At 40.7% G+C, this 27,840-nt stretch overlaps 1 protein-coding gene across 1 annotated transcript; it reads right to left on the bottom strand.

Annotated features, from left to right (window-relative positions):
* Positions 1-107: 107 nt before the first annotated feature.
* Positions 108-27,607, bottom strand: LOC146173790 (uncharacterized). Its single transcript, XM_084584061.1, has 5 exons — positions 27,484-27,607; positions 22,831-22,979; positions 22,298-22,371; positions 12,504-12,593; positions 108-295 (listed from the first exon to the last, which is right to left on the bottom strand). The coding sequence occupies exons 1-5, from the start codon at positions 27,583-27,585 to the stop codon at positions 168-170; spliced, it is 543 nt and encodes a 180-aa protein (XP_084440187.1). The 5' UTR covers positions 27,586-27,607; the 3' UTR covers positions 108-167.
* Positions 27,608-27,840: the final 233 nt, after the last annotated feature.

Genomic DNA, 27,840 nt, shown 5'->3' on the forward strand with positions numbered 1-27,840 from the left:
GCAAAATCAATATTTTTGCATTAAAGTGGAAATTATGTGGTTTCGCACACCTCCTTCTTCACCCAAAACGAAAGCAGGTTCCCGAAAAAGATGCAATAAGTCGTTGGTAATTTGAACTGCTCTTTATTTCCTTTTTTAGTCAACCGTCCCAAAGCGAGCGGGTGCTATTACTTGTACATACAGCTGTTTACATTAAGGTCGATGCTGTCTCCACTACATTGCTTTTCATAATATCTTGCGCAGTCCAGGGGAACAATGCCTGTAAACTCTGATGCTTGCATCAGAAGCTCACAACCTGTGAAAAATAAAAATGTATTTATTACCTTGTTGTTCACATTTAAATTTACAACCATTTAAACAATAGTTGACTATCTAGCTTTTAAAAATGCCAGAGCAGTACACCAAAAGAAAGATTCAAATTTTAGCTTGTAAGGTTTGAGATTCTAGAGAATTTGACATTGTCCCGGTTACAAATATGTCTTTGTTGCTTTTAAAAAGCCGACTACGTGCGGATCACACTAACGGTAGTGCACAGAACGATCTTGTATTTTTTGCTTGCTCATTCTGGGTGTCCCAAAACGTGGATTATCAATTTCTTTGTAGCTTGAGATGAGCTGAAATTATTATGAAACAATTGCACGCGAGCAATGAAGTTTCCGCCTTGTGCAAGACATTTCTAGTATCTGTTATCCGGTTTATTTCGATGTTTCTGTGCCGACGGTAAATTGAGCGTTGCCCAATAGAACGGGAATTCGCACTTCGGCGACCAGTGAGCCCTCTTCCTGCTGTCGTCGACCAAGAATTGTGCAGTTCTTTTCCGGGCGCCAGTCAGTACATTAAATAGTTTATTTCAGTGGCAGAGCGGTTGCACAGCTGCATGCAGCCAATGCGATAGTGCCACATATCACAGTTGCGGCTGTCGCGGCAACTTTGGTACGCATGGCCAATTGTCGGCAGCGCGTGCGGACTGAATAGTCACTTGTCGCTATACCTCTCAAATCTTTTGTCATGTACAGCATTCACAACACCACGTGACCAAATTTTGGAATCCTTGATCTCCATTTATTTACAATTATTAAAAGCGTGAGCCAGGAAACACTATACGCATTGAAGTATATATGATATACTTTTATTCAGTGATATACATCTAGGGGCACAGTGTAAGGTACTTGTTTAAATTTTTGTTTGAAGCTAGTTTTCTCACTACAGTCGGTGATCAACTAGACTTGCTTCTTTTTTTCCAATTTTTAAATGAAAACAAAATTGTGCCCAGCAGTTTTTACAAAGGCTGTGCGCGCTAGTTTCCTAAGTTGTTCTACATTCAAAAGTAGCAATTCATTAGGCACTAAGTAAATAATAATATGTGCAGATACCATAATGTACTGAAAAACTGAGTAACATAAAGCGTTTTACGTTTTTCGAACTTCGCAACCCATAGCAAGAATCTAGTCCGAGTTCATTTTTAATGAAGCCGCGGCACGTATTCGTGCATTATTTTCCGTGTTATAAATAGCTGAAAACAACTTTTCTACGAAGGACAGTCGACTTCGCAAGGCTCAGCAACTCCCTCTCATTCAAGAATAACGGTGATGAAAACTAATATATTGTGCCGACTTCCATTTGAGACCTTACAAACTCTGTCTGATCGTTTTCCATTAACAACCAGCAACGCCACTTTGCGCTTTGGATAAAATACTTTTATTTCGCGACCATTAGTATAAGGGTGGAGTTGCAACCTTTCAGCCTATAGCTCAGCAGCAGCAGAGTTCCTAAAGTTTCCGCGATGCCTAGGCCACCACCAAAGCTTTACCTTCGTTTCCATGCGCTGTCATCAGCGCCGTCACAGAGCTAGGGTAGGCACAGTAGACTTAGCGGCACACAAAACAGAGATATGGAAGATTGGGGGACATTTCATGATATGAGTGAAGACACTACCAAGCCAACCAACATCATCTCTTTTTGACGAACGTTGAAAGTATTCGGTGCGTATTGAATGTTGCTAAGAGGAGCAGAAAAATAATACCGGCCAGACCGAAGTCTCCGGTAGTAACCCCGAAATCAAGCTTTACGCAGAAATACACTTTCGCAGTCAAGCTTAGCCAACCAGAGAAAACGTACATTCTTCATGGGGGAAAATTTCAACTTATTCAAACAATTCACCTCTTCCCTGAACAAAGACGTCCAAATAGTCAGTAAAATGGAAGGCAGTTACAATGAGGCCTTTAGGATGCTCGTCGCGAACCGTCGCGAAGAATACCCTAAGGAGTCTCAAAATAATAATCTCGTTTCGCGGCTTCGTAGTGATGCGGAAACAAGGCTTCACTCCGCCGTATGCCTGCTTTATACAAGACCTTATTTGCAGCTTGCATCTTTTACTGGACTGCGCAATGGGGCACCACTACTTGTGCACATGAAGCCATGATTCCGCCGTGAAGAAATCTACCGCCAGTTGTCTTTCATTACAAGTCTTCCCGCCAATTTCTTTCACGTTCTGCGTAATTAAATTTTTAAAATTTATTTTGCCCGGATTCTACACTAAGTCGTCGTCATCATGTAAACCAGAAAACTTTCTTGCGGCGAGATCTCAAATTTCTCGACCTTCCCTCTGACTGGTAATTCGTGACCTGGCTTTTTACTTCTATTTTATTACGTTGCCTACTTAAATCAAGACAGTTTTGAAACCTAACTTTCCTGTGGTCACTTCAACGCGCCTTTCCGCTGACCTCCGCAATCTACGCACTCCATGGATTAGACCACATTAGGAAATACCCTCAAAATGACCCTCCTATTTCTACATACGGCTCTCTCGTTTGCTGAAGAGAGTATTCATATTCAGGCTCAGAGATTCGTACCGGGAACACTTTTCATGCAGCGCGTGAAGTTCTACCTCTATGCCGTCACCCTGAACACCGGAAGTATGTCTGAAGGATTAACCACTATCGATTAACCACTATCGTCATCGATATAATGGCCAAATATATCGCTTTTAATCACTCCACCTGAGACCACAACTTCCTCTTGAGGGCTTATTTTCACAGATGTTCTGCAGAGGCCAAAGGGGATTCTCTCCATAGTTCAATTCGAACGGCATTACAGCATTTTGGACACAATTCGGCGCTACACTTAATTTAAATTTATCAGTTTTACGGAACCTTTTGCGCCACAAAATACGTCAGCGTGGACCGCTCCTGGTTGCCGTGATCAAACTTCGGCATATGGCAAAATGTATAGACCAGTGCCAGCATCGCTCTCATTTTCTGAAAGAAATGCCTGCTGTAAAGTATCTCACTGAGCCATTGACGCCGTCCTCTGATCCCCTCTGACGAGGCTCAAAATCATCTATGCAAATCACTTCAAATCCTAAAGCTAATCATCCACACTTTCATCTGTATAGAGGGTGGCAGGATGGCGTTTTTGGCATCGGGGCTATTTGTGCAGAATACGGCAATATCGTAAGGTCGTAGTGATTGTCCTCTCTCAGCAGCAACCAATATATCACCTGATTTATTGTTCCGTCCGTCTTGTGAGCATTTCTCCCCCCAGGGTAATTGCAGGACTCTGTGAGCAAAGATGGTGATGCTTTTCAATCGCTGCGAGACTGATTCCTTATTCCCTACTAAAATCTCAGTTCAGTCGTTCAGTCGTGTCCGACTCTTCGTGACCCTATGGACCATTTCACGCCACGCTTTCCGGTCTCTCACTATCTTCCTAACATCACATAACTTCATCTGCAGTGCCTCGAGGATGCCATCTAACCATCGCGTTCGCTGCCTACCCCTTCTCCGGCGACCGTCAACCTTTCCCAACATCAAATCTTTCTCCAGCGACTCCTCTCTTCTCATCAGATGACCAAAGTAGCTGAGTTTTAGCTTTAGAATTTGACCCTCCAATGAGCAGTCAGGGTTTATGGTCGACAATATCGACTGATTTGATCTTCTGGCAGTCCAAGGAACTCTCAAGAGTCTTCGCCAGCACCACAATTCAAAAGCGTCAATTCTTCAGCCTTTTTCACAGTCCAACTCTCGCATCCATACATCACAACTGGAAATACCATAGCACGAGTTATACGGATCTTGGTTGGGAGACTATTGTCTCTGCTCTTTACTAGGCGGTCAAGGCTAACCATTGCTCTCTTTCCCAGAAGCAGGCGTCTCCTAATTTCATGGCTGCAGTCTCCTTCCGAGGTAATCTTGGAGCCCAAGAAGAGAAAATCTGTCACAGCTTCCACTTCTTGTCCCTTGATGCTCCAGGACTTGATAGGGCAAGACGTCATGATCTTTGTCTTTTTAATGTTCAGTTTAAGCCCAAACTTCTCACTCTCTTCTTGTACGCGCATCAGAAGTCTCTTGAGTTCCGATTCACTTTCTGCAATAAAAGTGGTATCATCCGCATATCTAAGGTTGTTGATACGTTTTCCAGCAATCTTCACTCCAGCTGAAGACTCGTCCAGACCGGCCTTCCTCATGATGCACTCTGCATATAGGTTAAATAGGCAGGGCGACAGTATGCAGCCTTGCCTCACTCCTTTCTCAATCGGAAACCAATCAGTAAGACCATGCCCAGTTTTGACTGTGGCCTCTTGCCCTTCATACAGGTTCCTGAGGAGACAGATGAGAATCTAATTATACTCTATTCTGTGTGCCGCAAACCGGGAGTATCGCCCTTTTCTGTGTAGACATTTGAGATGCAGTGCGGCCGTTAGTAGTGTAGAAAAAAGACGGACCGCTGTTACTGTATAGTACTTTGGGTTGTTGGCAGATTCGTGCTCGTGCAGCTCCGCAATAGCCACCGGGAATAAGAAAGAAATGGCTGTACCTGCGCCCGGTATGGAAGCATATGTTAACCAAAAAATCTTCAGGCTAAGTAATGCATGTGTAACTGTTCTAGGCAAACCAGCTTGTTCATTTGCATGAGCTAAACGCCCCATGTAAATACCTCCTGAACGCGAAAAAAGCTATATGACGGAAGTAAAGCATTGCACAAAGTTTTTCAATTTTCTTCAATCATAACAATAGTAATGAGCAGTGCGAAAAAGTCGTGTGACCAGTGGCTTCATTCGGAAAACAAATCAACTATTCTTAGCTTTCAGCCGGCATGAGAAAATCAAAATAAAGCAGTGCCATTCCCCTTTCTGTAACATGATCTTCTCACAGCCACTCGATCAATTAAAGACCCCCACAACTTCAAATGTCCGCTAATAGTCAGCAGGTCAGTAGACATTACAGCTACATGCAAGTTAAAGCCACTACAGATGCCTCCGTTTGTGCCTTCCGCTAAAATGTCGATCTGGCCAGTTTTCTATACATGTCTCTCTTTATTTTCAGCTTTTAGGTTGTGCTGGCAAATAAACATCGGAGTGCAAAATTATCATCATCATTATCATCATCATCATCATCACCATCACCCTGACTATACCCAATGCAGAGCGAAGACCTCTCCCATATTTCTCCACTTTACCCGGTTCTGTTCTAGCTGCATCCATTTGCCCCCGCGAAATTCTTAACCTCATCCGCCCACCTAACTTTCTGCCGCCTCCTGCTACGCTTTCCTTCTCTTGGAATCCAGTTTGTTACCCTAAGCGACCATCTGTTATTCTCTCTTCGCACTACATGTCCTGCCCATGCCCATTTCTTCTTCCTAATGTCCACTATAATGTCGGTAACTTGAGTTATTTCACTGACCCACTCTGCACGCTTCCTATCTCTTAATGTTACCCCTACCATTTTTCGTTCCATGGCCCTTTGGGTTGTCCTCAGCCTAAGTAGAACTCGCTTGGTTAACCTCCACGTTTCAGCCCCGTAGGTGAGTACAGGTAAGATGCAACTGTTGTATACTTTCATCTTGAGCGATACCGGTAAGCTGCTAGTAATATTCTGCGAGCGCTTGCCATATGCGCTCCATCCCAATCTTATTCTTCTTGTTATTTCCTTTTCATGGTCCGGATCTGCGGTTACTACCTGTCCTAAGTAGACATAATCGCCTACTACTTCCAGTACTTCGCTACCTAATGTAAACTGCTGTTTCTTCCCGAGGCTGTTGAACATACCTTAGTCTTGTGCATATTGATTTTCAAGCCTACCCTTCTACGTTTCCTGTCTAGGTCATCAATCATTATTTGCAGTTCATCCCCCGAGTTGCTTAGTAATGCATTGTTATCAGCAAATCGCAGATTACTGAGGTATTCTCCGTCTACCCTTATCCCTAACTGCTCCCATTCCAAGTCTCTGAATACCTCCTCTAAGCAAGCTGTCAATAGTACTGGGGAGATTGTCTCTCCTTGCCTAACACCTTTCTTTATGGGAATTTTGTTACTTTCTTTATGCAGAACTATGGTTGCTGTGCAGTCACTATATATATATATCTTCTAGCACTTTCACGTATGGCTCGTCTACCCCCTGATTTCGCAATGCCTGCATCACCGTCGATGTTTCAACTGAGTCAAATGCTTTTTCGTAATCAATGAATGCTATGTATAAGGGATGGTTATATTCTGAGCTTTTTTCTGTCACCTGGTTGATGGTATGGATATGATCAATAGTAGAGTACCGTTCCCGAAACCCTGCTTGATCCTTTGCTTGATTGCAGTCTAAGGTTTTCCTGATTCTATTAGCGATTACCTTAGTAAATACCTTATACGTAACAGACAGTAAGCTGATTGGTCTGTAATTTGTAAGGTCCTTAGAGTCCCCTTTCTTATGAATGAGGATAATGTTTGCATTCTTCCATGGTTCTGGTACCGTCGATGACATCAGGCACTGCGTATACAGAGTGGCCTGTTTTTCTAGCACGATATCCCCCCGTCCTTTAGCAAATCTGTAGTTATCTGATCTTCTCCAGCTGATTTCCCCCTTTTCATAGTTTCTAATGCTTTCTTGACCTCGTCCTTCGTAACTGGTGGGACGTCTGACTGTTTTTCCCTGCCGCCAATCGGGAAAGTGCGATGCAGTGACCACAGGATGGTGAGGTCCCGAATTAGCTTAAATCTGAAGAAGGAACGCTACAGATTAGTATGAAAGAAACCCATCAACGCATTAGCAGTGAGGGGGAGGGCAGAAGAATTCAGTGTCTCGCTACAGAATAGATGTTCAGCTCTCATTGAAGATGGCGACATTACCCTAGAGGCAATGAACAACAATTTCAGAGATGTTATCTCTAAGTGTGCGGTAGAAGTAGGCGGTAGAATAGTTAGAGAGCATACCGGTAAGCTGTCTAAGGAGACGAAATATTTGATTAAGAAACGCCAGAGTATGAAAGCTTCCAATCGAATAGACCAGATTGAATTAGCCGAGATATCCAAGCTAATCAACAAGCGCAAGGTGGCTGATATAAGGAAGTGTAACATGGAGAAAATTGAGCATGCTGTGAAGAACGGGGGAAGCCTTAAAGCGGTAAAGAAAAAGTTGGGCATAGGCAAAAACCAGATGTATGAGATAAGGGACAAGGCAGGCAACGTCATCACGAATATGGACAAGATAGTCAAAGTAGCCGAGGAGTTCTATACAGATCTCTACAGCAGCCAAAGGACCGTAACGAGATTGGCGGCAGGGAGTGAAAAATATATGTGATGTTATCGAGGGCAGTGCATTATGTACTCCTGTGAGGTAGACGCATATGTTTGAGAATCCTCAACTAGCGAGCAAATTCCAGACGCTTTCTCATGTACCTCAGAGTTAATTCATGTGTAAATATCCTACACATTGTCCGATAATTAGCGCTTTTGTTGCTGACTATGCTTTTTTAACAGCTATGCTACAAGCCTGATCGCGCCGGGCACTTACTAACTGCTCTACAGTGGCTGTTCCGATTTTTAACTTATACAGTTTTCCCGTGCGCGTAAAGCAGAAAACAATGAGGGGCACGCGTCACGCATTGAAAGCCAAATCTTAAACAGAGATTAGGTAAGTGAAAATTTCTCTCACGGAAGCGTGTACAATAACACAACCGTATCTCGTATCAGTGTGCTATAACTTCAGCGCTCAAATTCATTAAGGTAAAATGCACTAAGAAATGTTGTGTACACCTGCGTTGCTGGATCACATACATGACGCCCACGGACCGTTAACATTTGCTTTTATTGAATAAATTAGGAGTAATGGCACACTGCTATTATTGCAATATTTATAACTATTCCATAATATAGGTACACGTTTACATTGCATGACAAACAGTAGTCGGCGATCCCATATTATATTATGATAGCTGAGCACACACGCGACTGTGTATATGATCGCGCAAAAAAAAGAAAGAGGAGTAACTTTAGACATTTTGGCACTTTCGCGGTCGCAACGTCCCAAAGTCCAAGTTTGGACAGTTCGAAGGGCGAAGGAAACGGTTCCACCATCCTTCCAACAAATACAAATAAAAGTCGATGTCGCTCAATTCTCAAGGATGCTTAACGAAGTAGACGGCCATAGGCAAATATGTGCGGGTAATGTCAGGACAAAATATTAAGCGCATGTTTTTACACCAGATCTTCCTCTCTGTCCTCTTTCTCGCGCTTCCCATGCTCAAATTACCTGCATATTTAGCTGCGTCAACCGGGGGTCTGTATTCACATTTAGTCGGTTTCTGGCATCTGTCCCAGAAGAGATTTCTTTGGGAGAGGTTAAAACTGTTTCAATATACGACGTTTTGCGAAATTGAAAACAATTTCTGCTGATTTGCCTATGCCTTAGGAAGCATTTGTGCTTCGAAATGTCATATTGAAATTTCAATGGCACATATTTCCGGTCTAATCTATGATTCAAAACAAACAGACCGCTGCTTTAGTGTTGTGGGTTAAAAAATATGGTCATTAAAAGCAGCTTGAAAAAATTTGCTTGAATGGTTGGTTTAAATAACATGGCAACAGTAAATTTCGGTTGAGGATCGCTAGCGCTAAAATTAGTTTTCTTTGAAATCAACAAAAATTCCAGACAGTACAGTTATGCCTATATTTGAGTGAGATAATAAAGTATATGAAATCGGGGTGACAGTCTTCGCCAGCCTGAACCAAAAAGCTACATTAAAAACCTCAATACTCAAAGCATATACCCCCCCCCCCCCCCTTCTGTAGGCGATCCGAATTTTCATTTCGTTTGCGGGAAGTCTCGGCAGACTGTTTCTAAAATATAATCTGAGATTCGTATATATTCTTTCTTCTGGTCGTACATAAGAGGAGCGAGGTAGCTCCCTTGAGGGCGGCATATATATTTCTGTAACGGATTGCTGAGCATTTTTTTCGGCACGATGCTTTTGTTAAGTGTTGCAATTGACGTCAGAGTAACAAAACAAGCATTTGCACATAGCAACTTTCTATTTTAACCACTGTCTAATATCTCAACTTTGGAAACTAGTTAGATCATAGATGGTAATATATCAGGCCAGCGTTTAAGTACTTCACAGTCAATTTCGGGAGTATATTCGCACTGTAATAAATGAGAACTTTATTGCGGAAATACAAGCTCTACATTTGCTTTATACTGACATCGATGATGCCAACCAACAGGAAAGACACATTATTTATTGGAAAGCGTTCAGAACAACCTTTAAGGAACTCCGCACAATACTTCCCTGTTCCATGGCCGTCTTGCTATTATCAATAAATATGCATTCTAATCCTAATTCTCGCTTTGTTGCAATCTACGAGCAGTCATAGCAGAGCGTGGCTGTCAGCCGGTTGGTGGCACATCGCAAAATTAACACCGCGGAAAAGACAGGGCAAAAGCAAGAACAATCCACGAGGTGTCTTTACAGCACTGTATTGTCACCTTCCCTCTTTCTTATCGTTTGCGCGGTTTTAATATTACGAACAGACTATGCTCACCATCTTCATTCACATCCCAAATATTGTACCCCCGGCCACCGCCTCATGGTATCTAAAATACCACAGCTCTTGAAGGCTCCTGTGGATATCTCGGCCTTCAGAAAATGTAGCTTTCACTACCACCACAGCCGGGGCACTGGTGGCGCCATACCTTAGCTTTTCAATGAAACCAACACAAGTAGAACAAATGGCGCAAATAAATCCCCAACATTATCCGATGATCTAATCTCCAGAAGCAAAAAAGGTAATCATCTAAAGAGAGAGTTAACATATCAACAAAAAACATTTTACCGATTTTGGTCTTCTTTCACTGCATCGTTCCACGTTTCTGCATGCGCTCCCAACCTAATTGACGTATCCCCCATAGGAGGAAGGATAGTGCGACTCGTTTTGCTCTTTGTCCGACTTAAAACGCCAAATGAATCTTGGCCGGCTTTCTGCCTGATCGGAGGCTCACACCTCTTGGAAATAGCCATAGCAACCTATATCTAATGCTTGCGGCTTTCCTCTCTTTTGTATGCAGAGCGCCAAGTATTTTAACTCTGCACTAGCTATGACAATTGTTTACTTATTGCACAGCTGCCATTTTATTCAATATATCACTTCTGCCATGAAATAACACTTTTCATTGTAAAATACAAATACGACAATTTCTTGTGCATATGTCGCATTTTGCTACAAACGTTTATTCTAAATTTATTTTTAGTTGCAATAAGGCTGGTCTCGATTTGACCTCTGCAGGTGCACATAATAATCATGATATTTAATAATTGGTGATGGTAATAACAATAGATGTTTCAACACATGCGTCTCACATACAGCTACGTGCTGTACGAGGATCCTATTCTTACAGTTGTGGTTTCTGGCAGTCGCTTGATGATGTTCGTTGAATAAGGTGACATGGAGTCCATCCATGAAATAAACATTGCCCATTTCCGTCGCTCTCATTACCATAGATTCAGCCTTTGCCTGAATTTAAATAAATTACACACATAAAATGTTTCGCCGATGGGGAAGCGTCATTAAAAACACTGAAGAATATAGAAATCTTAGATCAGCTATAAAGCACACATTCAGGGCGCACGTCGTCAAACAAGTAACTATAGTCATGTGTTTAACGTTAATCTTTTTTATATTTTCAGGTAGCAATACTTGTTATGCAATGCCGGAAGTGTTTGTCATTTTTAGATACAGCAAAGGAAAAATACAAAACAGGACAAGACTCTGAGTGAGATATAAAAGATAACCTTCCCTTGCTGCTCATACACGAAGGAAAAATATATTGAAAGGAGAGCTACAGACTTAGCACAAAAACGACATCTCTCTCGACCAAAGCTGTAAAAAATTAACAATTAAAAATGCTAGAGTGGTATAGGTCGCGAAGTGAGTGACGGTAACTGAAGATCAGAGAAATTTAATTTAGAACAAGCGTGGAAGATGGTACGATGAGGTGAACGTTGAAACAATGACAAGAGCTTGAATTGCTGCTATTGCCAACTTTCATGAACTCGACGCCGCGATTAGGGAAACCTGAAACTAGGCTTGGAAGGATATTCAGCTTACAAAAACGTTTGCTTGATTCATTTCGAATCCTTCGTCGCCGAATTCACGCGTTCTCAAGCTATATGTCTATAAAAATGCAACGATTTGCACCCCATCAGCGTCACGCTGCGGCAGCGTCATACAGCCGCGAGATATATCTGGGCTAGCGCGCTGAAGTCGTGTGTTGATACCGCTAGCCTATACGTAGAGTACGTCTTTGTCCCTGGAGCATCGTTGAAACAAAAGTTCAGAAGCAGAATTATTTTATGCATTCATTAAAACGGACATAGATGGCGGTATGATTCTATTTCTTTGCCTTTAGGAGTATCAAAAAAAAAAGAACTTTTGTGTGGAGAAACTGCACAGTTTCAAGAGAGAATGAGCGTCAATGAATCAAAAGCAGCCAGAATTTTAAGACACTATATTAAGAAACTGGTGGCAACCAAAAGCTTTTAAGCTCCAACACGTTTATCACTGTTCTATGAGAGAAATGAGCTAACTCCAGTTTATCATTTAAACGCCCATTTAAAGGCAGCTCTGAAGGATGTCCTCAAACTAGAACTGTATTTTTTACGGGCCAGAAGCGAGGAATTAGCAAAATAAAAGGAAATAAAAATAATAACGCAACATTATTGAAGGTAAACTATGACATCCTATTTCCAGATTAAACCCCGCATTCTTTGCTGACAAAGGAAAACATATCATGCTAGATTTTTGTCGGGAGGACGCCACTTCAGTATGGATCGCTGAAAGCCATTGAAAAGGTACGACAGTTAATAAATACCCTCGTCGCCTATTAATAAAGGATAAATTTACACTTGGAGATGGAAGAGAGGGTACGTCATCCGGACGCTTCCTCACGAAAACGGATAATTTTCGTCAGACTTTCATGCAGACTATGGCGCCAATGCCGTTTTTCATTTCCACAAACTAGCGCGCCGTCTGAGGAAGACGCACTTGTGGTTTGTATAAAAATAACCTGATGTTAAACCGACTCTTGAAGTTGGCCAATGCTTTCAGAAAAAGGACTCTAACACCATTTGGCTAATGGTCTAAATCTCGTAACCCCTTGGGTGGGCTGTTTGATGCTGCTGGTTTCGGCAACTGTTATTTACATTGTCGATTCACCAGTAAACGTAAGCAGTATTCCACTTACCATTATCTCCGTCGCTGTTTTGTACGAAAATGACGAAACATGATTTCTTGTCATCCATGGCCTTAAGCGTGAGTTCCACATTCAGTCCAGCTATAAAGTACAAAATATGCGTTCAGCCATCAACCTTATTGTTAAACTTTCCACAACGTTTTTCCAAAATATTCGATATTTAGTAAACGTCTAACGTTCATTATGGCTACTTGTACCACCGCATATACGACAAGCGGAATCACTATCATTAGCCAAAAATTTTATTTAGTTCACACTTTCATATCCAAACTCAAAAAATTGCCTTCGCAGATTTGTCGAGTATTATTTATTACTATTTGCCTGAACCTTTCCTGGCCATTTATGGGCAGATTCAGGCTTTTTCACTGACATTGCGTTATTTCTTGAATCAGCTATTGCATATGACCCCATATGACCCTTGGGTTTCAGAGTCGTGGTGTTTCGCTGCGCTCCGTAGTCCCTGAAGACTCGGTAGTTTATTTAGGTCTTTCTGAAACTGCAGTGGCGAAAATATATTTTTCTTTGAGCCGTCGAATAAAGATTACATGTTCTAACTTTAGACCGCAAGTATCTGTTTTGCGAACACATCGCTAAATGGCAAAAAATAACATCAATGCCTATACCGCTTCCAAATACCACATCGTTATGAGGAAACGGGGATCAATCAGCCAAGCATGGTATTTCAGACATCTGAAAGCTTGTGGCAACAAATCTATTACTGAACGTTGGAAAAAGGCCTTTGTCCTGGGAACGCCTGTCCCTGAGATTGAAATAAAAATTTCAGTCTTCGAGTTGGCACGTATGCTTTGAAGGAAGAGCTTCATAATTGACTACGCAAAAAAAAAACAAATATCATGGAAGATTCTGCTTTAGGACATCGGCGTAATAATAGCGGCGTGGTAGGTACCTTGGTTAACTTGAGAAACATGTTCAGCCCTGCCAACACGATCTAATATAAATAACGCAAAAAGAAAAAGCAACTGAAACGGAAGGAAAATAAAGGTTGTGGCTGCTTTTTTTTAGTTTACTGACATATATAAACGTATCTGAAATATGGGAAACTTGCACTGCTATTGATTTCCGCAACCACTAAACATAAAACTTTCTAATCATAAGGGAAGGCGTGAACTTGAATTTGCGAAAATAAAGGCCAAGTTGTATTCATGGCAAAGTCCCTAAATGAAAGAATTTGTCACGTTTATTATTAGCAAAATGTAACCTAGCATTCACTCCTTTGAGTTTCTTAACATTTAGTGAAATATTATTGAACATAATCATCAGCCGCACTATACCCACTGTAGGTCGAATGCCTCTCCTATATTCCTCAATTAACCCGGTCCTGAGTTAGGTGCATCAACTTTTTTTTACCCTCAGCGGCCATATGTCATCCTCTCTTTACAATGCACACCCTCTTCATGTCAGTGTCTTCTGATTTCCACTAGAATGCCAGTAACTTGAGTTATTTCTCTGACTCACTATGCGCGCTAGAACTGCTGACTGCTTTTGTGACTGACAATTTCATTATTGTCCTTACTACTTTGGTTACTGTAAAGAAATGTATAGAACAACACGGCTATTTTTCTATTTTGTCCATATTCGTATGTTAAGCAAATGTGACCGTAGCAGCCCTAGAGGCAGCTGTATGAAGACAACGCATATAGATAATACGTGTGGCTCTTCCTTCACATCAAAAATACTGCTTTTAATCACAGGAACCGTCTAATGTGCAACCTGTCTAGGAGCAGTGTCCGCGTAATATACGAAACTTTTCCAGTAACCTTTTCCGGTTCTTTTTGTATTTGGCATACACTGCATAATTTTACTGTTTAGAAAGTTTAGTTTTATAAAAATAAGAAAGAGTTTTTTATTTATGTGCACTTTAGATCGGTATCAGATCACATATCCTCTATATTAAAGAATTCAATGACTTAAACATATTGGATTGAATTTACCAAATCAAATGTTGCTTTTTTGGGGCGCAATATGTTGCAAAGCTAACCAGGTGAACATCCCAAGTGTGCCTAATTTACAACTTTTTCCATGTTGCCCGTGGGGATTCAAATAACGAAAGGAAAATAATATATTGTGCATGATTAAGCTCGTTATAGTTGCATTTACCATATTCTATATTAAACAAATGGCGCCCCTACGCATGATATGGCACTCGAAATCATTCAAATTTTCTTTACTTGCGAAATACGCACATATTATATAAATAGTTCATAGCAGTTCACACTTCAGAATGCATTTAGTGTCGACGTTTTTTACGTAGTCTAAACTTTATGAATATTGCGTTACATTGTTTTCGATTGCCATTTCAGGGAAAGAGAACTACAAAACAAACAAAACCTTAAGATAGGGGCAGAAAAGACGTTCCCAAAAAGAGAAGAAAGAAAGCGTCAATGAGTAGGAGGATTGTTGCTTCGTAGACAAAGGAAGACCCTCGAGCGGAAAATATACAACTTAACACGAACAAGCACTCAAGCAGATGGGCTGACTGGTTAATGCGAGATCAGGGCAGGGTTTTACTGAGTCTGGCGTATGCGGCCGAGAATCAACAACTATGGAAGCTTTCTAAGGGAAGATTTGCTCACAGAAATAAACAGAGAGGATAGCAAGTGTCCAGTGTTGAGAGCGACCGGCTTCTGCTGAAACTTCTGGAGATAAAACTAAGGAAGCAGTAGGAAGAATTTTATTACGTGGTTGCTAGTAATACCAACTGTTTCGGTCTTTGCCTTCAAACCTGTTCGAAAATATTTAAGCTAAAATATTAATGTGTTTGCAGGAACTAGCTCTCCGCCATTGCAGACGAATATGCACCAAACGTACTTTGAATGTTCAACTAATATTCAAAAATACAATACCCATTTAAGTACCATCGTGGTGAAGTTAGTCCGAATAGGGAGTTTAAAGCCGTGAAAAGTTACATACCGCAGCACTTATTGAGGTGAAGACAATCTCGTTTTATAAAGCCCTGAGTGTCGACGAAATGCATGTATTTTTCGTACAATACCGAAAGTGAACGCAATAAACGCGCAGAAAGATTGCTACGGACTCGACGGCTGGCGACTGCGTGTGCACTAAGCAAGACGGTCAGATTGTGTTTTATTTGGCCCTGTGCTGAGGCTGGACGGTCGAATTTACCTTGCACATATATATATATATATATATATATATATATATATAATATATAAAAGCGACACGTACGGTAGCTCAGGACGAACTACGTCCGCCTTCATGGATGAGCGTAGCTATGGTGAACTCTCAAAGTTTGATTACAGGCTACATTGATACTCGAGAAAAGCATGTGATATAACTCCTGTTGCAAAAGCTAATGTTTAGGATAATCGGAGATAAGTTTAGAACACCTTTGATTTGAATACCATCAACGGTGTGTTGGTTTTCTTCTACTTTGTAATCAGTTCATTATATTCTACGATAAAAGGGGTATGCTACTAATTAGTTTCGAAAGCAAAAATAAATACCATTTTCTATAGATTCCTTGAACCCCTCACTGTTGGTTTGTTTCAAATATCTATCCTAAGTGCCCTCATTGGCAGTCTTGCAGCTATAGGTAGCATTAGGGGTTTTCGCACAGTTTTGTCCGCGGATTGTAATCCACCTGCGCGGTTTTGCATTTTCTTCTGTTTTGTATCTTTAAATATCGTTCCATTAAACCAGCTAAACCACACATTTGTGACAAGCCTTACACTTTAAAAATGCATTAACCCCTTTAGCTCTCGTTGGCACAGTAATTTTAGCTTTTTTTGCAAATTCTAACTGCCCTCATCTGCCCTCATTTTTCTGCAGTTTTTGCTGCGATTGCTAAGGGTATAAATTGTCTACTCCTGGTTACTCAAGGGAAAGTTGACTTCCTTATGGATTCGTATCAATTATTAGGTTTTTGTTTAGACAGCAAGTGCATCTTCATTAGGAATGAATGCTAAGACATTATCTGTTGCTTTACAGGCAAGAGGTGGAGAAGAAGGAAGTAAGATGGGGAAGTAAGAATTATGAAATGAGGATGATGATGCACGAATTTAGAGGGGTTTTCATCAAAGATATGGACAATAAGTATTCGCTATCGTATTCGGGCCATGACACCTTGAGCGAGTAGTTACTATCGGACATAATGTTTTTTTGTGTGTTTTGAATAAGTAATTTAGGAATTGGGAGATCGGTAGGACAGAAAACATAAAGTGGTGTCGTGGCGGCCAGTGGAGCAGTAACATCAAAAACAAAGCTGGATTCTCACCAATAACCTTCGCGGGTGCAATGGAAGCCACTCTATCAGACATTAACTTTCTCATTGTGAAATTGGCGCACACTGTTCTGGCAAAGGTTCTTCAAAAATGGGATGCAGGGGAGAGGTTCTAAAGGGAGTGTACGCGATAATTATTTACTAATGGTATTTGGAGAGGATTCTTTGATGGGTCTTTGCGTGGAATTTCATGCTCGCCAATTAAAACATACACAAAGCCCTGCTGTATGAACTCAAATCTTTATGAGATTGAAACCATGATGTGGATTTTAAACAAGAGTTATTATCATCCTACTCTCACTCCCTGTCAACGCCACAGTGATTATTTTCGCACAATATTCTGGCTACTACTGTGGCAATAGTAGTAGTGAGAAAGTATGATGCCCCTTTTTTCCCATGGATAACTACTGAACTCTTAAACTCACTGCGGAAAAGAAGAAAACAAGTGTAAGAAAACTAAATGCTAACCATGTAATCTTCGTCTTAAATTGTGATTCACCAGGTATTTGAGTATACCATCATCTCTTCTAAAAGAAGCTAAACAAAGCTATTATAAAAATGAATTATCCAGAAAGGCTAATAATTCTAAACAAAATTGGCAGCTCCGCAGTCATCCAGTGTTGTTAATTCTATCTTCCAATATGGTGTTCGTTTAACTAATCCTGAAGTAATAGCGAACACATTTTGCAAATATTTTTCCTACTCATATAATTATTCTTCCTTTTCGTCATGCACGTTTTCTCCTGAGCGCTGCCTCCATTCCTTCTTTCTTACCCCCCCTTGCCTTGAAGAAATGCTATCCGTAATTAATAACTGAAAGATGAGCGGTCCCGGCGTTGACAACATCCATGGAAAACACGTGAACGTTTTCCGATCAGTGCTGGCACCAGTTCTCAGCCATATCTGCAATCTTGTTTTTAATGCGGTAGTTATCCCCAGCAGCTCAAGATAGCAAAAATAATACCAGTGTTCAAAAATGGCCATCCCGCTCCGCCAAATAATTACCGACCGATTGCCATTCTTTCTTTTTTTGACAAAATTATTGAAACATAATTGAAATAAGCCTGTCCGAATATATAGAAAAGTATAACATACTGACAGATACTCACGCGGACTATCTACAGATACTGCTATAGCTTCTCTCGTAGATTACGTCAGGCTTGCTATCGGGAAAGGAAAATTTTCAGGCGCAGTTTTCATTGATTCCAGCAAAACATTTGATTCCATCGATCACTCCATCTTGTTTTAGAAACTATAGTCGTAGGGCATAGCAGGACCTCCACTAATGCAATTGACGAGCTTTTATCGTGACCGAAAGCACATAGTTTGTATTATAACCACGCATGTAACGAAGCTCTCGCTAACAAAGGGGTTCCACAGAGTTCTAGTCTAGGCCCTGTATTGTTTATACTCTATATCACTGATCTGCCATCCTGTTGTAGGCATTGTAATAGTATACTATACGCAGATGACTCTACCACGATGACATCGGACTATGATATTTACCAGCTCATATCTATCCCTCAAAATAACATTAATTCTCTTGAGCATTGGTGCCACAATAACTGCTTGTTTGTGAATGTTACTAAGCCTTGCTTTCAGATTTTCCACCCCCCTCAGAAGCCATATATTTTAGTTTCACTGCTATCGCGTCGCAAGAACAATTTTCGTTTCTAGTTGTTGTTATTGACCCTCACCTAAAATTTTACTATCATATAGCGGAAACTTGCAAGAAAACTGCATAAGGGTTACGCGCATTAATCAATGCCCGATCCTATTTCCCAAAACAAACGTTATTTCACTTTACAGCGTATTCGTCCACAACCACTTAAACTACGGCATTTCATCATAGGGAAATGCCCATAATGTTCATCTTTGGCCAATAATAATACTGCAAAAGTAAGTCATACTCCTCATAACCTCCTCCCCTCGAATGTTACCCTTGCATATTTTGTTCATGGATTTAAAGCTGCTACCCCTTTCGGCTCTTTATCTTTATCATATCGGTATTCTATTCTTTAAGATTCTTCACCATCAGCTCCAGCTTAGTCTCTTTCCTCCCGACACGATCAAAAACAACCGCTTTACGCGGTTCACTCTACGTAATAATTTTCTACTACCTAAGGTCAGTACTAGGTACGGGAAACAATGACTTCGATTTTCGTTCATATCATTTTGTCATTCTTAGAATTTCGGCATTAGGCAATCTGATACACTTTCTTTGTTCAAGTTCAAATTAAACATTCTTTTTCCTAATTTGTGATTTCTATGTTATTTATATTTTTTGTATTCTGTTTCTGTGTCTAAATCTGTCGGCAACGTACATTTCACTATGTATTTAATTATTTATTTTCATTTTTGCGTCATAGCACAATTTTCATACAATAATATTATTCTTTAGGTTGCCTATCAAAATATATTATTACCATGGGAGGTCCCACCTGCGGTCTTGTACCATGGGACCTCTCGCTGTATATTCTTGTATACTGTTATTTGATTTGAAGATAAACTTTCAACGTCAGCTTCAACTGTATATTATTGTAAATTTTGTTTGGTCATTTGTACCTAAATCGTTAAACTGCCATTAAAAGTTTAGATGGGTGGTAGCTACCATTGTTCTATAATTTTACGGGCTATATATAATATTCTCTTCATTATGTGAGGCTCTTTTCCAAAGGTCAAAGGTGATTTGAATGGTTTTCACAATTGGTTGCTCTTGAAGGCTCTCCTGATACTTTATGGCAGTCTGTTAATTCCTCCTTTGTTATAAAATAAGCAATAACTAATATGGTTTGCATTTTCAGCGTAGAGCATCACCTCACTGGTCAACTTCTTGGTAAACTATCAGAATGGGGCAGTATATTTTTGAGCTCCATGACTACTCAGCAGGAAATGAACATTTGCAGCTGTTTGATTGGCAACAATTAAAACAAATGGATTCTTGTTCTTAACTGAGGTTCTTTTAGAGACTGGCAATTATTATACCCTCTTGTAATAAAATTAGGACGTCCATAAAAACAATTGCTGCGAGTATGTGTGCTTGAATGAAATATTGTTTTGCTTTTTTTATTGAGACGTTATGAAATGGGTCTATTCAGAAATTTATCACGAAGCTTTTGATTCACCATACCTGGCGAGAACATAAGAGTTTGGAGATTGAATCAAAATATGTTCACAAATTCTCCGCAAAAACTATTCGCACAGACGCCGCTACCTGTTCAAGAGCAAACCTTGCACTACGACAGTAATATGTGCAAAGCAACACTTACAGCTCAAACCTGTTCTACCAAAATATCTCATCCAGTAAAGCACCAAAGACATTATCTGTGCTCGACCAAATTGATCCTCAGAGACCGACAAACTAGAGCCTGGGCTGAGGCTCGGAATATGCCCCAGCCTATATGAAAATTCTACATTCGAAGCGAAAGTGACAACTTCCGATTGAATTTGCAATCTTGCAATCAACTCCTCGACAGCTACAGTTGACAAAACTGATGAATATGAATGAGGCAAAAAGAAGGCCACCTGTCTACTTCACGATTACGGTCAGGTCTCTACAGTTAAATCAAATATTCCACAGCTCACCATGCCCGCTTCCATCATGGCTGAGCCGCATTGGAATATAAAGCCCCCTTCACCATAAAATATCAGCTAGGCGCCTTGTTGCTGTAACAGATTTAGGGCCGCGTTTGCTCAGTTTAGATTTTTCGCCTGATGTTTTACTATTCTAAACACCATACCTGCTGCTCCTCTACGAAGTTCTGAAAAGGTCTAGGAGTTTTCTATTAAGTGTTCCTTCGGTGTGCTTGCTGCAAAACAAAATTTTCAACCTTTGCCGATCAAGAACGTGGTACATGGACAAAGTGCACCATCCGCCTTGTTTGGATCGCTGCTGCTTAATACAGTGCTTCACTGACGGTAGGACAAATCTTAATTTACGCGCACGTAACGAGGGAAGTGACACTAGCCTTCTTTGCTCTAATCACGCGAAGGATGCGCGGTTTTCGCAACATGTTCAGTATTTGATGAAACGCCCAGGACAGTTTCATCATATTTTACGAATCCGACCGAGTGCTCATGTGATTAATAACATCAACAAAAAAATGTCTAGTTACAAGCTGTCCCAGTTGCTGAATTGGTAATAATATTACATCCTCGGAGCCAGGCACTTCTGGATTCTCGCTTCAGTGGTACTTAGCTTCTACAGGGAGGGCTCGGTTATCAGCAGTGGCAGGCGAAGCATTGCCTCAGATTTCGGCTGTTCCTTCTTCAGAAAGAACTGGCCTAGACGGCTTTAAAGTACTTTTCTTCGCTAGGTCTTTATAATTAGGAGTCAACGTTCTAGGTTTTTTGACCGACCAACACAATTAAATGGTTGTGGCACATTCACAGGCGATTCCACTGATGGAGTAGAATTTGGCAAGAATGCAAGGAGACAGCGGCTTGGATGACGGTACGCAATATTCTACCATTGTAAACGAGGGGCAGTAACATCGCTTGGCCACACCGGCCGAGACTAAGAGCCTGAAACCAAGATAGGGCTCATAAAAGCTCCACATATGTTCATACAAAAATTCAGAGTGCACTTCAACCCCGTTTTACTCTACTGGTGATAATTTACCCTCCTGATTAACGTAGTCGGCAAATAGACTTTCTTGAGGCGATATTCCTATTCGCTTTTTTGGGCCTTTATTATCTCAAAGATACTGACTATCATGAAGTTCTTAACTGCAAGTCTGTGTGAAAGACGACGATACGTAAATTGAAAACCCCGCTTTAACGAAGTGGTACGAACGTTTCCCAACTACCGAAAGGCGAAGGGTTAGAATCTAGATACAAAATTTCGGGTTCGATTGGGATCGCTCAGCAATTACGTTGTGCGGCTCTTTCATGGCGACGTTCCATTCAATCAGTCTCGATGCGTATTACCTAACTATAATTTCGAATAAATATTTTGTGTTTTGGTTTACAATAGCGAAAAAGGCTACGAGCTATTGTTTGCGCAGGGGTGTAATTAAAGCCATTATTTTAACACTAAACTTCTTTCGTTCTTTCGGTAACCTTTCTTAGAGCTGCCAAGGATGTCGCCATAAGGCATGACTGAAGGTACGTAGAAGCTGCCAAATTAGTCCGAATATTGTATTAACGCTTCGTTCACCTCTTTGCCAATTACACCATATTCTCACAATAATCTTGCACTGCTACTAGTGGCAAATTGATGTAATAATATGAAAACGCGCGCCATCATTTTTGCTATGCGTCACTATCTTTAGAACTTATCTAGTTCTTCTTGAAGGCTGTGATTATTATACTAGATGTTTCACCACACCCAGCTACCAATGATTTCATTTTTCTTATTGGGGCAATATTGATATGTTTTGCTTGGATAAAGCAAACTTCCATATGAGCCCACGGATTTACTACAAGTTACGATATATAATTTACATCAGCTGTCAAAGTGTTTCCTGTACAACATGCCAATAATAATTTATATAGTAAGGTGGTAAATATTTTTTTCACTTACTTTTTCGGGAAGTGTATTTGGATTTATAGATGCCGTGAGATGGGAAAAGAGTTACAAGGACATCTTCTTCATCGCTGAAAAAATAGTATCGTTAGCGCTCATTGATCAATACACAGAGAACATCAAAATACAAATATTTTCCTTCTGAAAAACTATTATTTACGAATGAAAAACATTTTTGAATTTAAACATATATGGACATAAATCAACAATCGTGTGGGCTTTTTATTTACAGGCTATAGAAATACGTACCTCCGGAGCAGGTACCACGCAAATCGCAATTTTCGTTTAAATTCTTGGTGGCAATAATCAGCAGGTCTTAAATGGTTTTTGCTGTGACAGACCACAAAGTTCATATTCTGAATGCATCAGGTACTTAATCACCAAGTATGAAATAACTTAAGTGTACTTTGGCGTCACCTGCTTCCTCCTTTGTGCCTATCACTCGTTTTGAAGATATACACACAAAATTAGGCTTTATTCCTAACGTATGTTCCAGAGACATCTCCACTTAAAAGCACCCTTTTACTCACTAGATACCGATGGGATCTCGTGCACGCAGCCTGTACTTATACTCTGTTTTGCTGTACGTTCCAACTTTCGTCGCTGAGAGGCATCGTAATTGTGTACTTGTGTGATGCCTCCTCTTCAAGACGATAATAGGGCCATTTACTTTTGCAAGCTGAAAAAAGAAAAAAAACAAGAATGGTACCAACCTTAGCATCACCGTTCCCACCGTGTCAATGGTGCTTTCAAATGCACCTATCTTTGATTGATGTTCAAGTCCTCGCGAATTTATTTCCTCTTGCAGCTACAAGACGCTCATTTAGGTGTGTGCAATGAGACTCAAAGGAAATAGCTATGCAGAGAAGCTTGGGAATAAAAATCTTCTTTGAAATTGTCACAATGAATTCTATGTACGCAAAGCACGTAAAATAATGAGATTTCCCTAACAACGTCAATACGCAGCCCCGCGCTGCGATGCACATGAACTAGAGGAGGACGAGGTTGAAGCGCGTGGACTGGGACGAAGACAATCTTTACTCTGCCTGTGTCTTGCATTTATGCATTCCCGTCATACGTTGTAAATAATAAACCGACCCCGTAACAATATATTCGCTGTAAAACCACAATTGGGCCCATTATGAGAACAATTAAGCGAAAAACATTCAGACAAGATGAATGAAGTAGTTGCGGCAAACACCAAATAGCGCCACCAATTTACAGCATCGTATATCATCAAATTTTCAACTATATAAAATGGAACAATGTGAATTAAGAATAGTTTGTGAATCCCTCAATGTATCGAGAATGTTTTCATAGGTCGCACAAACCACATTGGACATTATTATAGCGAAATTGATTATTCCAGGTAAAGTTTTTGAATTCCTGTAGGCATTCGGTTCCGCTTCATGCCTCCTCAAAGAAAAATATCCTTTTTTTAGGCGGTGAGACATCATTTGAGTGAGGTTGCAAATATTCCGTGGTTTTCATTCCCTATTAATTGAGCAATGAAAAGAGCTACCCTAGCTCCTTCCTTCTCTATCAGCTGGCAGGAACTGGCAGCTCTATCCAACTCGGTAGTGCAAGTTGCTCTCGTACCGTGACGAAATCCGTCGATATATCACATGTCCGGCGGCCGCCGCCGCGAAAGAGAACGTAGCCCCGGCACATTGTTGCGGGGCCTGCCTATCATCTTCCGCCCCTCAACTATTGATTACCACTTGCCAGAGGAACCTTAGGAACGTTTTGAGGCTGTGATATCTTCAGCAGGGGACAGTGCGTACAACTCCTGCCAACGACCATCTACCATAGGCATGCTTATAGTTTTCCGAGTGCGTCTTTTTCAACAGAGGGGCAAGAGTCCTGTGTAGGTGACCTACTGTATACTTGGAAATCAAACTAGCGCACTTCAAAACAGAGACACAGGAAGAGAACGACAACACAGCTCTGGACAAGCCAGATGCAAGCTCGTTATATTTCCTTGATAGGAAGCTTTAAATTGTTGCTTCTGGGTGTTTTGTATTACTGAAATGAGGTTGCCAATGTTCTCGCACACAAAATCTGAGAAAAATGAAATCATTAATATTATATGCGGCACTGGCATCAATCCGTCGAAATCACCTATGCCGTTGCAGTTTCTTGTGTAATAGTGGTCCCCACGTTCTCGTAATTAAATATTTTAAACCGTGTTACAAATCAATACTTTTGTTTTTCATAAATTATCTCGCCCACAAGTATCATCGGCAGCGTGGAAACTAAGCCCACTGGAGTTAGAGACTAAATAATTAGCAGTGCAAGGTTCGTTACTGCCAAAATGAAAAAGAAATTATACGCTTTTTGATTCCTAGTAAAGAAAAAGAAATGGAATTCGCTATGTGCTGATAAAAATACATCATCCTCGGAAACTATTATTAGGATGTTGCAATTTAGCTTGCCCAATTCGAGCAAGTGGAGAAACTTAGATGGGGAGCTTTTAAAGTTTGACAAAAAGAGCTTGCGATTCTAACATATATTAAGTGTACTTTCAGCAGGAACAGTATACATAAGCAAACAATGTAATAAATGAAAATTAATTTCTTTATTCTGTAAAATAAAGTTCATCAGTATCAGCACAAAATATTAGTGTATTTTTCTACATGAAATAATAGAGGAGACTTTCGTTCCAAGAAGGATTTCGCACTGTGGGCAGTTTATTTACCACCAACTTTGCAATGGCATAAAGAGACAGGGATGAGCAAATAGGAAGTCTGCTGTAATTCGCACAAACGTGAACCAAAAAGGCTCATGAAAATTAGGAAATCTTGCCGCTACTATTCACATGGTTACCGGAATATTACCGAAAATATTTATCCATAAAAAATTGAGGGTCTCTTAGATATCTCTCAAGAGGAGACTGGCGAAAGCCAGCCCTTCCTCTCCTATCATTTGTCTCTCATCTTGTGCCTCTTATCGGCGTTTGTTGCAGTGCTACATATAAATAAAGTGGTTTAGGGTAAAAGAAAAGCGCAGTATATTTCACACTTTCTCCGGCAAGTCTCACTACACCACAGCTTCTGCCGTGTGGCGTTTTAAGGCGTGCATTTAAGCTTTGCATTGCAGATGGCAGGAACGCTAAACAACTCATCTCGCGGAATCTCGCGTAATATATTAGATGTCACGCAATAATCTCACGCACAACTTTTGCTTAGGGTTTTTCGTTTCATATTCCTAGAAAGGCTTACGAATTATAATATTTCAACCATAATATGTTTATAAAACAGCATGCTACATGCTACCTAAAAATTGTATTCATTCATAATGCGCTAAAAACTAAGGGATTTCCAACCTTTTAATTTCGAAACGTATTTGCATTGTCTGAAACATAAGCTTGACAGTGTTCTGCCATATTACTCTTGTTCATCCCAGAAGGTATATAATTGGTTGCGTTTGCCTTAGTATACAACCCGTTCTGTGATCAGCAGTGTAAAAAAATAAGCAAAGAATCGTTTCAAAGTTCCGGACGAGCATATTTGAAATGAATAGCGATGTGGCCAGTAAAACAACTTCAACTCAAAAGGCAACCCTCTAAACAAACGTTCTCCCCATGCCTAATAACGTACCGAATTCTGCAGGCGGTGTTGACGTCACCTTTGTGCACAATCCCATATTTTTACGCGAACGCACGATCGTCCACCGTAGGGTCGTGACTCACCCTGTGACGGAACTCAGCGATGGAACGAGCGTAAATGCTCGCATGCGCGTATTGAAGCGTCTCGTGTAACTTTCTTCTCGGAGATTTTTTTATATGAAACCGATCCAAAATCAGTATTTTTTTTTGTCTATAATTGCTTTTTCTTCCGATTTTGTGCATGCTGCTCAGTAAAGTTCAACAGAGGAAACATTATGCTGCTTTTTTTTCCGTAGAAGTCGAAGGCATGAATTGATGCGCGAAATAATCCAATCTTCTCAAAAAGTAATTTCTGTTGAGATGTTGACAAGATTTCTGCTTTGTGATCTTCAAGATAGAAGATTCTATCTTCTATCTTTTTATACGCACGTGTACATTATTTTGCCTATACCGAATTCTATACAGCTGAACTGACAGATTCGGCATTATCTAACTTCACGACAAAGCTATAAAAATGAAAATAATGAAGAGAATAACGGTGCTGAAAAGAAGGGTGAATGCAGGCTGGGTTACGGGAACTCCTAACAGGGGAGAGCTGCACCGGGCGGCTCATCGCACGCATGCACGTATTCTCGTACAGTTCGCAGCTGGGCTCCTTTATGCGGCTGTTATCGACTTGGCGGCCAGCTCTTGCGCCTGCGGGTCAAAAACCTACATTCGTGTGCTTCATGTTTCCAGGTTTACGCGGCTGATAGAAACTACTTTAGTATCAGCATTTATCAACGTGTGGATACTGTTACATTTCAGTTCTATTTGCTTTAGTCTTTGGAAAACCTAATAATGGATTCATCGCAAACGATGCTCCGCTGGAAGTAGTTGCTCTAGGCAGCTATACACGCAAATTGCTAATTTTTGTGCGTCTTATAGGTCCTTCGTTTAAGATGTCCTATTGCAAAACTTCCAAACGTTTTGACACAGCTTATGGAGTTTAGAGGAAATACAGGAATGAAAATGCAACATAAGATAACTTTTTCACCTCCGCCGAAAGGCAAGACGCCCGTGTGCTGTGAGATGTTAGTTCTCATAAAAGAACACCAGGCGGTCGAAATTTAGGAAGCGCTCTACTACGGCGTCTCTAAAAGCCTGAGTCACTTTTGAATGTTAAACATTACAAAGCAAATCAAACCAAGTTAACGCGGTTTTAAAATATCACCAGAAACGACCTGCAATTATAACACAAATGGCTGGAAAAATGTTGGCGTTTGCCTTGTGTGGAGAGCCTATTTTTTGTGTTCCAAGGCATTTAATAAATTCGGTACGTTACATTACATATTCTTTTCACAATCATGCACAGTGTCCATTACAACAGACGACCATGGCATAGATCAATATTTTCTTGGTCATTCTTTTCAGTGTAATATAATCACAATGTGGTCCATTTGTGCAAACAAATCTCTTGCAGAGGCGGTAGGCTTCGCTGTATAATGCCACTAAGTTATCCAAAACTTCCTTATAGCAACCATAGGCTTCACTCCACATCATGGTAGGAGAGCAGGAATAGGTATGTATCCCTTACCTCTAGCATGTCTAAATCACGGGTCTTTTTGCGAAGTTCCGACGAGACAGCAGCAGCAGCAACCGCTAGCATGCTGATGAAGAGAGTAAGAATAAACTTCATGGTTTTGGACCCGTTGAAGCACCACTACAATCTGTATCCACAATACGCAGAGTGCCTTTTATATTCAAAAAAAGAATTGAAATTGACCGCGTATATGCTTTATCTCCTTAGGGGGCCTCTCGAATTTGCGTCAAACTATAATAATATGCACATTACGTGGCGCCCAGTTACGGAGAGATTGTTTTTCAGTAGAGGAAAGAGCGACGCTTGACTGAATAGCACAACCGACATTGCAAAACCTCTTTTACAAGTATT

The sequence above is a fragment of the Amblyomma maculatum genome, chromosome 11 (assembly GCF_055883805.1).
Source record: "Amblyomma maculatum isolate TAMU_Amacu chromosome 11, ASM5588380v1, whole genome shotgun sequence".
Taxonomy (NCBI): domain Eukaryota; kingdom Metazoa; phylum Arthropoda; class Arachnida; order Ixodida; family Ixodidae; genus Amblyomma; species Amblyomma maculatum.